This window comes from Coenobita brevimanus, chromosome 54 (assembly GCF_032717465.1).
Source record: "Coenobita brevimanus isolate Jiangsu-jjx chromosome 54, ASM3271746v2, whole genome shotgun sequence".
In the NCBI taxonomy this organism is placed as follows: Eukaryota; Metazoa; Arthropoda; class Malacostraca; order Decapoda; family Coenobitidae; genus Coenobita; species Coenobita brevimanus.
In genome coordinates, this window is record NC_137007.1 from 37,389,618 (window position 1) to 37,401,743 (window position 12,126).

Sequence of the window (12,126 nt, forward strand, 5' to 3'; positions counted from 1 at the left end):
CTATTTAACTAGATAATTATAGCAGTTCCTCAAGTTTCCATCGTCTGCTCCTGTTTCTGGTTCTTGTACACCTCGGTTACTGGAGAAAGACATAGGGTGATGATGATGATGATGATGATGATGATGATGATGATGGTGGTGGTGGTGGTGGTTAAGGGGTGGTGGAAATAATGTTGATGATGACGATGACGGTGATGGTGGTGGTGGTGGTGGCGGAGGGTGTTGATGGTGGTGATGGAAATGGTGATGATGATGATGATGATGATGATGATGATGATGATGATGGTGGTGGGGGTGGTGGTGGTGGAAATGATTATGGTGGTGGTAGTGGTAGTGGTGGTGGTAGTGGATATAATAACCCGGGGCTTAATGGAGACTGCATGATTCAATCCCCTTAACAAAAATAAATAAATAAAACAGACATAATGACAATAAAGAAAATAAAGGAAAATTACACTTAAACCCGCTGCATTATCAGAGGCCTCTCCTAAAATGAAAAAAAAAAAAAAAAAAAAAAATCCAACAATAAAAAAAGTATATAATTACGTCACTGTGCAAAAGTGTTAAAAAAAAATATCGACACAGAGAATCTAGAAAGAATGCATTAATTTTAAAGGTCGAAAAAATACAACTTTTATAAGGATAGGCTTACAAACAAAAACTGAAATTAGAATTCTGCTGTTTCTCAAAAAAGAAAATCAGGATGAACGACGCCACTCTTAAGTTCGAGAGAGAGAGAGAGAGAGAGAGAGAGAGAGAGAGAGAGAGAGAGAGAGAGAAACAAATAACACTTTTTTTTAAACCTAAGCAATTGTTCCGAAAGCCGATAACCAATATGGTAATTTGCGAGAGAGAGAGAGAGAGAGAGAGAGAGAGAGAGAGAGAGAGAGAGAGAGAGAGAGAGAGAGAGAGAAATGCACGTAGGACCCATTTCAGTAAATATTCTGTTGGTAGTTTTGATTTTGTGCTTTCCTATACATATCACTGATGCCCTCCCATCAGCCAACGCATTAGTGGGAAATAAGATTTTGATGATGATGATGATGACGAAGACGAGGAGGAGGAGGATAAGAAGGAGGGATATGATGATGATGTTGATGTGGTGGACATAGAGCACCAAGTAATGAAGGTCATATATGTATTTAGATTTTTCCCTCTTTAATTCCATCAGAAAAATGGTCCGTCTATTAATCATACATTTAATTAACTCTATTTAGCATTCGTGAAATTAATATAATCACTAATTATTAAAAAATCAAAGCGGGTATGTCGGGTCTACTCAAAAATAATTTCCACTTAATATAGAAATAATTGCTATGACGCTGCATTTTAATATACACCCAACTAATTTTTATCAATCATTCAGTCAGTTTAACCATTATTTTTTTCTCACAGAATTAGTATTAGTAATCCGCATCAGTGTAAGGCAAAAGGTAACTCTTCTATGGAATTCTGTCTGTGTATGAACGTATTTATTAGTATTTGTGTCTATTTGTACTAATATCTACCTATTTATATTATTTTTATATGTATGTATGTATATATTTAGTATGTAAGTATGTATGTATGTTTGTACCGTAAGCTGCTTGTACCTATTTGTGTCTGTGTGTATTAATTCCCATCAGTATCAGACATTAGGTAAGCGATCAGAAGGGCGCTATCCTATGCAGCAGAGTTGACGCTGGACTGCTTGTGAATAGGGAGCTCACACTAATTCCCCCTCCTCCCCACCCCACGTCTCTCTCTCTCTCTCTCTCTCTGGTCGTCTGTCTATCTATCTTGGGTGGTGATGAATAAGTGATTTCACAACGCGAGTAGTTCCCTCTTCCCTCCATCTGTCTCTGACTGTCTATCCGTCTGTCCCTGACACTAATTATGTCTCTCTCTCTCCCTCTCGGTTTATTTACCTGTCGAGCAATCAAATTATCTGTCAGTATTCTCCATTAACCCTTTTTCCATTCCCATATCTGCTTGTCTATTTGTGTCTGCCTCTCCGTCTTTATCTATCTATCGACGTATATGTCTATCTCTCTATCTCTCGGTTACCCATCTCTCAGTCCATCTCTTTGTCTCTCAGCTTGTCTGTCTCTGTCTATCTGTCTGTCCATGATGGTGATTGATGCATTCACGTATTTCGCAAGTGTGTGTGTGTGTGTGTGTGTGTGTGTGTGTGTGTGTGTGTGTGTGTGTGTGTGTGTGTGTGTGTGTGTGTGTGTGTGTGTGTGTGTGTGTGTGTGTGTGTGTGTGTGTGTGTGTACCTAATACTGAGAGGGTGGGCCTTGGTTCTGTCTGCCGCAAGGGATCGCTGGCTCACTGCACAGGACGGCCTAGTATGGGCTGTTGCTTGCCTGTGATTGATGGGTCTGCTCAACAATAACAGACATGATGACGTCGATTTTGTGCTCATCCTAAATCCAGACTTATTATATTAATCTTAGACAAACCTCCAGTATTGACGGGGTCACTGAAGGGAACTTTTTATCTAATCCCTTTAGAATAAACAAAATTATCAGACAGAAGAGAAAAATGTAAATATAGAGTTCAACGAAACAAAGGGGGAAATCCAGCATAATAATTACCTACACTTTATCCTTTCATACATTATCGTCTCTCTCTCTCAACCAACCTCACTGAAATAACTAAACTCCTAGGAGGCACCAAAACAAAGTAAATGAATAAGAAAAATACGCGAAAATGCGTCCTCTTGCTGAAGGGAGGTTAATCGTGTAAAATCACTGCTACTTACCCTTTAATGAGTTGGTGGTAATGAAGAGATAATGGCGTAGGCAATACCTTAATGGAGGGACACATGGGGATAATACTGCTGAGAGGGGATTTACTCGTTAATATCCTTGTCTGGGGATAAAGATTGGCCTGGGAATAGCTGCGAGACGGGGTTTTTCTATGCTAGTCTTATTTACTGTTACGATGATGATTTTGATGATGATGATGATGATGATTACTGGTATTATTATTACTATTACGATCATTCTTCACAATTTTTCTTCCTTCTCATGAAACCTGTCCTTATCATCATTTCTACTCTCATCATCAACAACCTCTACATCTCGACATCACTCATATCATCATCACCGTCACCATCAGCAGCAGCAGCGGCAGCAATCTCCACTTCGTAATCATCATCGTCATTATCATATTTCCATTTTTGTAATCGTGACAGGTAAGAACAAGGCACAGGAACACCGAAACACAAACAAGAGTAGGATAACTATCGAGGGAAAACAGGCCAGATTTTCTACATCAAACCTTCGACTCTTATGATAATTTTGATTAAGAATACAAGGTGCTCCATAAACAGCACTGCAGTAGATGTGAACCCCGTAGATTACAGGCTGAAGCAGTTGCCATTCCTCTGTAGTCCACACTTTTGAGGGATATGGAAAATGCTGAGGGATATTTGTACAACCAGGTAGTTACGCCGCCAGGATACATCGGTGCCACCACATGAAGGCAACTCTCCACAGCCTCTAGGTAAATGAAGCCCCATAATACAGAAATGCTTAAAGAAAAACATAAAAGAGGGAGCATAACTTAATCCATAGCAGGCATCTCTGGATAATGAAAGAGCGCCAGAGACTTTTTTTTTAGCATTTTTCTTTTTAGTCTTTGTTTCTTCCGTATTTGCTTTTCTGTAATTGTGAAGGTGACGAGAAGAGTGTGTGAGCTCTTCCACGAAACACGGATGCTGAACTAAAAATAAATACAAACATTAAATAAGGAAAATGCATGAGGCCTTGCATAATATATCACCGTAACATAAACCACCTTTCCACCCTGTGTGTGTGTGTCTGTGTGTGTGTTACAGAGAGAGAGAGAGAGAGAGAGAGAGAGAGAGAGAGAGAGAGAGAGAGAGAGAGAGAGCAAACTGGAAGCAGAAACGCAGACCAAAAATGAAATTAGTGTATTGATTGTCATTTTCCCACCCCCGCGAGAGTTCAGACCAGCCTCCAGTGCTAATATTTAATTAACTCTCAGTACCTTTAATTATCGCTTCCTTTCAGTTGCCTCCGGGATGTGAAAGGTCATGTGGATAGAGCCGACCCTTTCACTACGTGGCCGATATTTCCTATTATTCCAGCAACACTCTTTTCATCTTAACTTGGCCTAGATCATCGTTCTTTTGCAGCTTCCTTCACGTAACCCAAGAAAAAGACAGTGTTCCAGTTCTACATCCTTTCCACAGCTCATCTTCGTGACTAGCACCACATTCTAGTACTGTATAATCCTCTTGTTACTACTCGGCATTCAAGATGGAGAGATGGCAAGTTGTGACTCTAAAGTGAATATTTTCTGAGCTCTGGCTCGGAAACGAAATCTTAACGCCCGGTCGGCCGCCCTGCTGCCCAGCTCTACGGACGGACACCTATTAATCCCAGTAATAACAACACCCTCCTGTGACTTTGCCAGGTGGAGGGTAAAAAGTCTTCAATAGCCTCCACCTCCTTTTTAATTTCGTTTTGGTTTCATACTTTATTAATTTTGCTTTTGTCCTCCTTTCCAATGGCTGTTCAAAATTTCCCACACGTGGTCCTTATAATTGCCCTTTTTCTTGGTGCTTTGTTTTTGGTTTTGTCTTTTTTGATATTTTTCTTTAAACTTAACTATTGTTGTATGTGATTTTACGTATGTTTTTCTTTGTAATGTGTTCAGGCTTCGACACTGACTGCAAGAGGGGCTTTGCATTTTGATTGCTCTCTCTCTCTCTCTCTCTCTCTCTCACTTTTTTACGCTCCTTCCTTGTTCTTATGTTTATTCTCTCATTATTTTTCGTCCTCATCACGCATTCTTAATTACATCAGTGTTTTAAGAAGCACTGCCATTTATCTCCCTTTATTTTCATATTCATTTTTCCTTCTCTTATTCTGTTTCGTATTTATTTTTATCATATTTTTTCTCAACCCTTCATTAATTTCAGAACTGGGATCACCCTTCTGAGAAAAAAATGTGTGGGTATAGACAAATAAGCAAAAAGGCAAAAAGACAGACAGACAGACAGGCTGACATAGATAAATAGACAAATGGATGAGCACTTGATAGGCAAATACACTTACGGACAGGTAGGCAGACAGATACATATATAGACAGATAAACAGACAGACACACAGATAGACAGGTAGAGAAAGACAGCGAAGTGGACAGACAGACAGTTAGACAGACGGACAAATTCCTGAGACAGACAGCACACTGGTAAAGCTGAGGCGCCACGAGTCGAATCCAAGAAGTGGCCGGAGGTTTTTCTATCCTAATAAAACTCTGCCAAGGACGTAAGGTGACTCCTACGTACAAGATGATCGGAACTACGACTGCTTACTCTTGGGTCCGTATTTTGGTTGGGTACGGACGCTCCCTAACACCATTCCTAGGCGATTTATTAGGCTTATTACACCTTACTGTCCTAGTTTGTTATAAAGGGCCTTCAAACACCGCCATACGTTGCATACCTAACGTGCAAAACTATATTAAAACCGGACACATCCAAAAATAAATCGCCAAGGAAGAGGTATTAAGGAGCTTTCATTAACCCCTCCATTAATAAATCCCATAGGTTAAATAAATCGTCTTTAGGCAGCAAAAATATAATGTAGTGGTGGAATATATGCCGGACTACCTCAGCCTAGCCCAGGGACTCTACGTCGTCAAAGGGGGGTGATATTTTGCGACTGTGTGTTATCGTATTTTACTCAATATTCTGGCTCTCATCGCTTCCTGCTTATTTCACTGCTTTCTCTCTCTCTCTTACTCACTGGTTCACCGCACCATGCAATTCAGGGAGCATTTCTGGTTATTTCTGTTTCTTTTCTTTTTCTTTCATACTTTTTTTTTATAATTTCTAGTCCACTTAAAGGGCACACACACACACAAACACACACACAAAAAAATCAATTCTAGAAGGTCCCTCGTGAGCTGAATAAAATCGTCTCGAAAAAGCCAGAGTAAAGTTAACAGACATCGTATTAGTTTTTTTTTTTGTTTGTTCTGTGGATATTTTTGTGATGAAATAAAAATCGTTTGTCATCACCCGGAGTAAAAATGAGTAAAAATGTGAGTTCTCAGCTCTGGGCCAAAAATATGAATTGAATAGATCAGGGCAGTATTATTATTATTATTATTATTATTATTATTATTATTATTACTGCAGCTAGTTTTATTATTATCATTATTTTTTTTTCATTATTAAAATGCCATCATGGGTTTCTCAGCATAATAAACTCGCATGATACTTGCTGAAACAAAATATAAAGATCATTTAATAGCAATCAAAGGGTTAATTTAAAACTCAGTGATTTTTTCGTCCACCTTTTCTAGCTTTCTTTTTTTTAATCCTTTTGCTTTTTCCATTTCCTTTCTTCTTCTTGGGGTTTGTTTGGGCCACTCTGAGCTCGTTCACAAAATAGGTTTCTGATATTTTCTTGGCAGTTTCATCCTATTTTCCTTTTTCTCCATTTTTTCTGTTCTCTTTCCCTCCCTCCCTCCCTCCCTCTCTCTCTCTACCTACCAATCTGTCTATCTGTCTATCTATCTACGTCTCTCTCACTTTAGTACCTTAACTAACCTAGTGTTTTCTCTTATTAATCTATTCTCTCTCTCTCTCTCTTTCTCTCTCTCTCTCTCTCTCTCAAATCTGTATCTTCACTAATCCAGTATTTTCTCTCATTTCTCTCTCTCTCTCTCTCTCTCTCTCTCTCTCTCTCTCTCTCTCTCTCTCTCTCTCTCTCGTCCATTTGCCATCATATTCTTTCCTATTATGTTCCGTCGCCAAAGTTTCGCAGAACAGAATTTTTGAAGCTTCGTTTTTAAATACGCAAATTATAATACCTCTCCGCATTAATAATAAATAAAAAAATTAATAAATAAATCTAAAATGCATAAATAGCATCACTCTAATCCTATTTCTCTTAATATACAGTAATTTTGGTGGCTCGGAGCAAGATACAGGAAGTTTGGAAAAAACGTAAATCAAGGAGAAATTATATTAGCGACTTGTAAAAATATACCATACCTCTATTCACTGTACTCATCCTCATCATCATATTCATCATCGTCATTATCGTCATCTTCATCCTCATCATCCTCATCGTCGTCAATATCATCATCATCATCATAACTATTTCCACTATTTTACACATGGTAGGCTTCAAACATAGGAACATAGGAAAGCACACAATACAAGAGAGAACAATAATCAATTCCCACCGAAAATATATCACACTTATCATCATCATCATTATCATTATCATCATCATCATCACCCTATTCCCACTATCATTAACGGTGCAAGTTCCAGTAACAGGCGAAAAAAATGGCATACAAATATGTGAACTGCGACGTACCCTAATAATTCTCAAAAAGCACTTACCCTAAAAAAAACAAAAAACAAAAAAACAGACAACCTACTTATATAGTTTGAAGTTTACATCAAGTGAGTGGATGGTAAGCGCCCCCACCTACCACTAAAAAATAATAATAATAACGAAAAAAATATAATAACGTTCATAATTTCAACACCAAACATTATCATTCAAAATCCTTCTAATACGTTTCCACATTACTTTTTCTTTTCTTTGTCACTTTAATTGACTCAAATTTTCCTCCGTTTATTGCTTTTCTCGTAGCTCAGTGGCAAAAAAAGTGTTGTGGCTTTACTTCCTACCCACAGCACTTCTTCGTGACTAGTACCGGATTGCAGTGTTAATCTATTGTTACACACACACACACACATCCAACACTTCCGGGCAGGTGTTTCGAAGTGAGGTGGGTAAAAAATAATGCACTGATAAACAGCGGGGTGTTAATAGGATGTTGTTGAAGCCATTGTTGAGCAGGATGCGGCGGGGAGGAGGCAGTGCGTGTGTAAAGCAGCTTATCTGTGTGTTGTGTGTTTTTATAGAGAAGTGTGTTGATGTGTTTTTGTGTGGATTTTCTTTTTACCAGTGGGATATCCATCTGTTAACCATCTTTCTATCTATTTATTTATTTATCTGTCTACCTATCTGTCTATCTATCTATTTATTTATCTATCTGCCTATCTAACTATTTATCTATCGACTTATATTTAGGTGGCACAGACTTTAACAGTTGTGGCTCTACTATCGATAACAGACTTTTGCTATATTTATATCGCTAAAAATACATAAATACCATGAGAGAGAGAGAGAGAGAGAGAGAGAGAGAGAGAGAGAGAGAGAGAGAGAGAGAGAGAGAGAGAGAGATTAGCTATTTTCCTTTTTTATACTCGCTGCTCCGCTTGGGCGAGGAAGCGTCCGAAAGCAGGGTAATTTTTTTTTTCCTGTTTTCATTATTTTGGAAGGTTTTACAAGGAGGAGAGGGGGGAGACGTGGAGGAGAGGGTGAAGGGGTAAGGGGAGGAAAAAGTACGGGGAGGGGGTGGGGAGTGGCGGAAGAGCGAAGGGGAAGGAGGTTGTAAAGTTATGGGAGGGAAGGAGGAATGCATGGGGAGAAGGAGGTGTTTGAAAAGGAGGTGGATTGGAGGGGGAGGAGGAAGACGCGGAGGGGATAGGGAGGTGAGGGTGGGGGAGGTAAATGGAGGGCGGGAGGCTGAGGGAAGGAGAAAAGGAGAAGGGAGGGCGCTATATCTCACCCCTTTTACGCGCCCTCTAGGACAAGCAGAAAAAAATAAGACAGTAAATAAACTTTCTCCTTTTACTCTGGGAATTTATATATATTTTCCAGGCTCTGTTGGGTCAGGAATTACCGAGCTGGATAAGAAACTGAGGATTTGTTCAGTGTTTTTAAAGCATTATTTACTGTTCTTCTATAAAACCCACTGACACATCACCAAAATACTCCACATCTATTATTCTGTTATTAAAATGTAGGACTGGGCAAAATTGATACTCGTTATCATCGGTTTCGTCTTTTTCCCTCCAAACAATTCGCTCTTCATTTCCTGTTTCTTTTTCATTCCTTTCCAGTATTTTTCCTTTCCCTCCGTTCATTCTCTCTCTCTCTCTCTCTCTCTCTCTCTCTCTCGTACTGATGGATTCATCTATGGATGGATTAAACGCATTCAGGCAAAAAACACATGTATTTATTTTTTGGTCGGCGCCGGATGATTTTATTTAAGAAAGACCTCTTGGGCAGAAAAGCGGCTTCTGAGAGAGAGAGAGAGAGAGAGAGAGAGAGAGAGAGAGAGAGAGAGAGAGAGAGAGAGAGAGAGAGAGAGAGAGAGAGAATTCCCAACACAATAATGAAGCGGACAAAACAAGACTATTAAGTGTGTGTGTGTGTGTGTGTGTGTGTGTGTGTGTGTGTGTGTGTGTGTGTGTGTGTGTGTGTGTGTGTGTGTGTGTGTGTGTGTGTGTGTGTGTGTGTGTGTGTGTGGCACCAAAATGTCCGCCAGTGTCCGCATCCCTGTAAATACGCCTTTCATCCCGGCCTGCATAAATAGTCCCCCACGAGCCTCGCATCCGCTCAACCAGAAATTACCACCCATTTCCGCGTAAAAAAAAAAGAAAAAAAGAAAAAGAAAAAAGAAAGAAAATAAGAAAAAAGAAAAAAAGGAAAAAGAAAAAAGAAAAAACGAAAAAAAAAGGAATGTAAAAAAAGAACTGCAAGATGAGGGTAAAATGTAAGATAGTAAACAGGGATCCTGATTTTTTTTTCGGAAAAAATTAATACTTTTTGGAACTCTGAAACGTATTTACTTTATGGAATTAAAAATGTTAAAAGGGGCTAGTATCAAGAGGTAAACACGACTCATTATTTTCCTTTTTACAAAATAATTTAAAAAGTGCCGAAGTAATATTTTTGGAGCTATCGTCATCTGCATACTTCATAAAAAAATTGAAACATTAGGTAATACTAACACGGATTTCACTGGCATCAAAACTGAATTCCCATCACCTTGTCATCACTTCAGGGAGAACTAAATCATGGTGGGGTATTACAACGCATGTAAAAAGGGAAAGTAGAATGGAGTTATTGCTTATTCGTTCAAGGGATCTCATGGGCTCTTCATTTGTGTTGGTGAGAGAGAGAGAGAGAGAGAGAGAGAGAGAGAGAGAGAGAGAGAGAGAGAGAGAGAGAGAGAGAGAGAGAGAGAGAGAGACTTTTTCCTATTCCCCGGCTATACATTACTGTCAACAAATGTGCAGTACTTCTGAGTAGTGATACCGTCTTTGCATATAGCAGTTAATTAGTACGAGCGACAGGTGTAAGGATCAAACCGTGTAAATGATCCAGGTACAGAGAAATTCATTAACCTGTGTAAATCGCCTCGATAATCATTTCTGTGAAGGGGTGAGGTAGGATCAAGAGTGCAAAAACAAAACTGATGGAGGGAGTCTAACATAATGGTGATGCCGTTTCCCGTATAAATTAACTACCATTCTATCAACAAGTGTAGTCGAGTGCTGATCGGCTTACATCAGCTAAGTGTTAATGGTAACAGGTGTGGTGGTGGCCTATAACGTCGGAATGTTCTGTATAAATCATCCGTACCCATAGAAAGCATTACAAACAACAGATGTAGAGAAAAAAACCCACCCCGTACAAGTTAGCAAGTTAGTAAACGCAACAGGTGTAAAGAAAATGATCTATGTGAACCCGCTCATTATCACCATCAAGAGGTAAGGAAAGGTGTAATATGAATGGCTGATGCATGAAAACCAGCTAATTATAAATATCAAAAGGCATAGTAAGGTGTAAAAGAAAATGACAAATCTATGTAAACCAGCTAATTATTTCCATGGAGGGGTATGGTAAAGTGTAGACAAATGGGCTGATCTTCTAGTCTGCTAAATATCACTATAGAGAAGTACGGCAAAGAAACTAACTTGTACCTGTAAATAGGGGTGGTGATGCCGTCCCGGAACCACAGTATGAGTGTGATGTGGTCGCCAGGTGGGTGGGTCACATCACAGGCCAGCTCCACCCCTCCACCAGCCACACCAGTCACGTCCACAACAGGGACTGTGGAAGAAGAGAATTCTAGCTTAGTAAAAAAAAAAATGATGCTAACCAAACGTGCAAATGTTTACTGAATATTTTGTCGATGAATAATTCCATGCGTGGGTATAATGCCTCCCTTTGAACATTTTTACACCTGTGGAATAAGGACGTAAAAGTTATTTTCTTGATACAGTATTACATATCCAGTCTGGAGAAAACTAAACAGAAACGACTTCATATATGCTATAATTAGCAAGAACACCCACATTTACGAGCACACATACATTCATTCATCAGTCTATTTATCTACCTACCTATCTATCATTCTATCTACCTTTCTATCAAGCTAACCAGCTATTACATATATAGAAGTAGATGTCATTTTGTGACCTACTAAAGCTGACTCTAATAAAGCTTTGGCTTTGTCATAATCATCATCATCATCAGCAGCAGCTGAGGCCTTACTTAACCCAGCGCCGGATGAAAGTCACCCTGTAGTCGGTCAGTTTCAGGAGCCACAAGATGCATCGGTAATCGCTGACGATTTCATACCGAACAGAAATAAAGGAATACATATATTTTTTTTTTTTTAATTATAGAGCTAATAGAAAGCAGTTTAAGGTCAAAAGTCTCGGTGAGTACTCTGAACGTATATATATATATGTAAAGTGTAAGGTAATATTGTGGTATTATATTTCCTGGGAAAACTAATAATGTAACGAGAATTGTGTTGAAAAAAACGTAGCGAGAGAAAACTTAAAATAAAAAAGAGAAGGAAACCAATCAACGAAAGTGAAATTTCATGAAGAGGAAAATGAAGATGTAAGATTCTACGGAGAGAAAATAATTAATATGTAGAAATCCAAAAAGACAGAAACAGTGAAGATTTAAGAATCCAGAGAGGAGGTGAAAATACAATTATATAAGAATCCAGAAATAAAGAAAGAATAAAGATGTAAGCATCGAAGAAGAGTGAAATAATGAACAGGTAAGAGTCCAGGAAGACAGAAAGACAGACATAAGAATAAAAGAAAGAAAAAGAAACAGAGAAGACTCAAGACGCTGAAAAAGTGAAAGTGCAGAAAGGAAGGGCAGAGAAAATTACAGCCTGTGCAAAACGTCGCAGTGAAAATGTGGAGGAAATGAAACAGGACGAGGGGGAAAAAACTGGGTCAGAAAAAAAATGAAAAAAGGG

At 38.9% G+C, this 12,126-nt stretch overlaps 1 protein-coding gene across 1 annotated transcript in view; it reads right to left on the reverse strand.

Moving 5' to 3' along the window:
* The window catches only part of LOC145400978 (adhesion molecule nephrin-like), a 108,694-nt gene extending 97,235 nt beyond the window's left edge, over nucleotides 1–11,459 (reverse strand). The window contains exons 1-2 of the mRNA XM_080273338.1: nucleotides 11,423–11,459; nucleotides 10,823–10,952 (exon numbers count right to left, since the gene is read on the reverse strand). Of these exons, the coding sequence (XP_080129464.1) occupies nucleotides 10,823–10,952; nucleotides 11,423–11,459 (167 nt within the window). The remainder of the gene's footprint in view (nucleotides 1–10,822; nucleotides 10,953–11,422) is intronic.
* Between the last annotated feature and the right edge of the window lie 667 nt (nucleotides 11,460–12,126).